This window comes from Pediculus humanus, genomic scaffold (genome assembly GCF_000006295.1).
Source record: "Pediculus humanus corporis 1103172107469 genomic scaffold, whole genome shotgun sequence".
NCBI lineage: Eukaryota > Metazoa > Arthropoda > Insecta > Psocodea > Pediculidae > Pediculus > Pediculus humanus.
This window is the reverse complement of record NW_002987087.1, coordinates 218,251-223,333: the sequence shown is the minus strand read 5'-3', so window position 1 is coordinate 223,333 and position 5,083 is coordinate 218,251. Positions and strand designations below refer to the sequence as shown.

The 5,083-nt window shown below is 27.4% G+C and overlaps 1 protein-coding gene across 1 annotated transcript; it reads right to left on the bottom strand.

Moving 5' to 3' along the window:
* Positions 1-1,120: 1,120 nt before the first annotated feature.
* On the bottom strand, positions 1,121-4,325 carry Phum_PHUM121590 (uncharacterized protein; the record flags this gene model as incomplete). Its single annotated transcript, XM_002424179.1, has 3 exons — positions 1,121-1,173; positions 1,256-1,425; positions 3,751-4,325. The coding sequence occupies 3 exons, from the start codon at positions 4,323-4,325 to the stop codon at positions 1,121-1,123; spliced, it is 798 nt and encodes a 265-aa protein (XP_002424224.1).
* Positions 4,326-5,083: the final 758 nt, after the last annotated feature.

Sequence of the window (5,083 nt, the reverse complement as noted above, 5' to 3'; positions counted from 1 at the left end):
TAATTAAGGTGTTGAAAAAATTAAAGATGGCTAATTAATAAGTTATGAATCAACGAACCGTGTTAAAAACTTTGTTTGTTAGATAAAAAAAAAAAATACATCGTAACGCGATGTATTTTATTACCTGTTTAACTTGTTATTAAATTATTAATGATGATAATAATAATGATAATAATGATAATAATGACCATTCGACATTTTAAAAAGTTGGCGCGGAAAAAACGTTAAAAAAAATTTTTAACGGGAATATTCACGAAGGTTTATAAATTTTTTTTTTTCTTTTTTTTTCCAAATAGGGTTTTGTTTAAAAAAAAAAAAAAAAACGAGTATGTACGCACATACGCAACCACGCAGGGTCGAAAACCATTTCATTTTTTTTATTAAATCGTGGAAAACTATGACGTCACAAACGGCGGACATTTTTATAAAATGAAAATTCGAACGGATTTTTTTTTTTTTAATAACCTTTAATCACTTTCGATTGTCGTCAAAAAAATATACGTAATTAAATAATAATAATAATAATAATAATAATAATAATAATAATAATAATTTTCCCAAGGTAATTGAAAAAATTACTTGCGTCAACATTGCCAAATTGTACGAAAAAAAAATTAATGATAATGATAATAATTTGAAAGTTAATTTGAAAGTTACAAAGTTATAGATATTATTAAAAAAAAAAAAATTAAATTTAAATTTAATTCGTCAACATTCACTTTGTCGGGGGGTGAGGCAGGAATGGAGGAAGTGGGAAGGGGTAGCGGAGGGAAGAGGCGGAAAGGAGGGAGGGCCCTAATGATTTCACAAAAAATAATTTTTTTTTTTTTCGTTTTAATTTAATTTACGAGTTCTCTTTCCATTCGTTGCGATCGATTGAACGCACGCATTCACGCATACCGTACACGCACGCGCACGCACGCACGCACGCACACACACGCACACAATTAATTTTTGGGGGAAAAAAAAAGATTGTTTTACAATTAATTTTTATATACGTATTAGTCACATATTTGGATTTAGCTTGTTAAAACATACAATCTTATTATTACATTGACGAACGTTTATCAATCACGCTTATAAGAAAACAACAACAACACGACCCATCTCCTATCATATTTCACGAAAGTTTAACATTATTATTATTATTATTATTAACGAATACTAAAATCCCTAGATATAAAATTAGATTTTAATTGGTTTTTTTTTTTTTTTGGGGGGGGGTTCGAAGATTAAATATTAAAATTTAACTTACCGCTGGATTCGTTTCCGTTTCTGTTTGAATTTTCTTGAGATTCTTTTATCGGCGGAGTTCTTCTACTTCCCAAACCTAATATGGCGTCTATCGTATGCCGTGGACCGCTGTTGTGTTGAAGTGATGCTGTCGTGCTCAAATGAGCCGGTTTTAACGATAATCCCAAAGCTCTGTTGGCAAACGAAAACGTTAAAGAAAAAAAAAAGAAAAGAATGAAATAATTTTAATTTTAATAATAATAATACTAATTATAACACTATTAAAAACAACAACAACAACAACAACAGTAATAATAATAATGATAATAATAATAATAATAAATAAAATGTTATTTTAATTTCACTTTATGAAATCGGTACGCATTTAAAACAGGTTTTTTTTTTTATAATACAAAAATTTATTAATTTCAGGTACGAATAAAATATATTATTAATATTATTATTATTATTATTATTATTATTATCATTATTAATTTTCAATCGTTTCGTTAATTAATATTAAATTGAAATGATTAATCAATTAAAAAAAAAAAAAAACTCGAATTTATTAACCGTTAAGAGATTTTTATAAATTAATTATCTCACCTTGTAATAAACATATTTTCAAGTTTGAGTTGACTTTTCTCTCTCCCCCCCCCTCTCTCTCTCTCTCTTTACACACACGAATGAACATAATCGATTTCGAATTAATTTTAACAAATGAGTAATATTATTATTATTATTAATTATTTAACAAACAAGGATATTATTAATTTTTAAAACGTTTAACGTAATATCAAATGTTCGCCATTTTGATAAAAAAATCATTTTTTTTATTACATTTATTGTTGTTATTAATATTATTATCATTATTATTATTAATTTTATTATTATTATTATTACTATGAGAAGTGTTTGTTTGGTAAAATTTGACACGAAGGAATAATTTAAAAAAAAAAAAATGCGCACGAATAGGTTCGGATAAGAAAAAACAAACGAAAAAATTAAATAATTTTGCTTATGTTTGTTTGTTTGTTTCGTTTTTAAATGGAAAAAAATAAAAGCAAACGTACAAAGAAAAACAAAATTAAAAAAAAAAAAATTAATTTCCATTCGCTAGAATGAAACAAACAAACGATTTAAGAAAAAAAATAAGAAAAAATTCGGCGTCGTAAAATGTTTTTCATCGCGGTATAAAACAACCTTACGTCAAAATCTGCATGTTATTATCATAGCGTGTTCGGTTGTTTAACAATAACCTTTGAGGCATTTAATAAAAAAAAAATGAGGGGGAAGCGGGGAGGGAGGGGAGCGTGTCGTTTGTTGTGTGTGTGTGTGCGTGCGTATGTGCGTTTGAAAGTATATGAGAAAAACTTATTTAAATAAAATTATCGATTTTAAATTTATTTTACTTATTTAACAACGACGACGACAAAAATTCCCACCCTCTCTCTTTTCCTCCATCCCCCTTCCCTCCCCCCCGAAAAAAAAATTTTTTTAATTTAATGTTCGTGTTTTACATTGTGGTGGTAGGCGGTGGTGGTGGTGATGGTGGTGCGGCTAATAAACTTAAAATATTAATTTTAGTAAAAAAAAAAAAAAAAATTTACGCGCGTGTATGCGTGTGTCACTTTTTTCTGTGAACGCACGCGTAATATTTACATAAAAATGTGCGTAATATCATTAAATAATATGTTCAATCGTTGAAAATTGGATTATTAATTAATAATTTTATTATTTATTAATTAATAAAACTTTTTCGTATAAAAATTATAAAAACGTCGTTTGCCGTCGGAGAGCAAAAAACGCAAAAATAATAATAATTATTATTATTAACTTTTTATTATTGTTTTATTGATCGCCATTTTTTACTTGTTTTTAATAAAATAATTACGATGATCGACGTGCACGCACACGCACACGCACACATCCTCACGCAATATAAACAAAAACGTTGGAAATTATTTGTTTATTAATTTTTCTTCTGCTTTTATATTTTTGATAACGATAATGTGATTATAAATAAATTCAATGATTACCTCTTACTCTCATCATTTATTTATTTATTTATTCACTTATTAATAATAATAATAATGATAAAAGTAAACCTTGCGAAGGAGGGAGGGGGAAAATTTCCCCTAAAATTAAATTTTTTTTTTTACTCTTTTCCATCGTTATCATTATCATTATTAATATGATTACGTAAATAAAATTATATATCGATAAACATTAAAGATCCTCCCCCTCTTTAAATTATTACTTCAAAAATTACTTTTTGATAACATTATCACGTTTGTTTATCGGTTTATTATTATTATTATTTTGTTGATAAAACCGTAAATATTTGTTATTAAAAAAAAAGCAAATGAATTAAAAATTATTATTATTATTATTATTATTATTATTGATTATTTATTTTTTTCGTTTAAATTATAATTTGTTATTGTTTACACGGGTTCATAACGTAAAAAATTTTTTTTTATTAACATAATAAATAAAAGGTAGGAAGGTACAAACCTTTGGTGATGCTGGAGTATCATACCGGCAAAATCTGACGTTCTATGGAGATCCTTGTTGTAATTTAAAGCGACAGCAAAATCCGTCGCTCTCATTCTTGTTTGTTCTTTGTTTACATATCCGATTGCACTATCAGAAGATGGTTGTCCGATATTAAAATTATTACGATATTCTTTGTTAGCTATAATAAAATCTGCGATCCTTTGATTGTTTTCGCGATTGTTACCACCGTAAACGTTATTATAATTATCACTTTCCGTATTAATATTTTTTATTATATCCCCATGATCCCTTTGTTGTAACATATCAATTTTTTTATTATCGATAATAGTTCTTGGATCGTTCCACAAAAACCTCGGTATATTATTGTTAAATTTGAGCGAAAAATCAGTCGGGTGCGTGGGAGTGGTTACATCCGGGGGCACGCACATTATATTATCACCCGATTTCCGGTGGCATTCGGAATCATTCGGATTTGGAACTGAGCGATGTGGAGCTCGAACTCGAATCGCCGCTCTCCCCGTCCATGGTCGCGAGTGCACTGGAGTCTCTGGAGAAATCCCGCCTTCCGCCATGAAAAACCGGAGCCGCGCCTCTCTTCTGCTCCACCGTTTTCCCTTCCCCTTTTTAATTCTGAGGTACGCGTATTACGCGTTCCATGGATACGAGAGAGAGAGAGAGAGAGCGCGAACGGGAGAGTGCGCAGCCTCCTTCTTCCTTTCATTTGTTATTATCATAGTGGGGAGTTTAATATAATTCCATCAGGGCTCTTTATATATTTTTAAAAAAAAAAAAAAAAAAATAAAACTACTCCTTTGGCTTTTTATTTAATTTTCTTAATGGCTCCCCAGAAGCGGTTTATTTTATTTTTTTATTTTATTTTTTCTCCTATTTATTATTATTATTATTATTATTTTGTTTTTGTTGTTGTTGCTTTTGATTGTTTTTCCTTCAATTTTTTTTTAAAATAATTTTTCACTCAAAACTGATTTAAACAATTAAAAAAAAAAATTAATAATAATAATAATAAAAAGTGTTTTCTTTTTTTCCCTATTGTCACTAATTTTTTTATTTAAAAATGAAAAAATAAAAAGACTGACTTTGTGTTAAGTTAATAATCGATTTTTTAATTATTTTACAATAATTTTATTTTTCGATGTAATTAAAAAAAAAAATTATTTTTTTTAAATAAAAAATTCGCGCCATTTTTGATTTATTCCAATTTTTTTTTTAAACAATAAAAAAAATCTACTTATTATTATTATCATTATTATCATCATTATTATTATTTATCGTGATAATAAAATTTTTATTTTTAAACGACGATTAATTG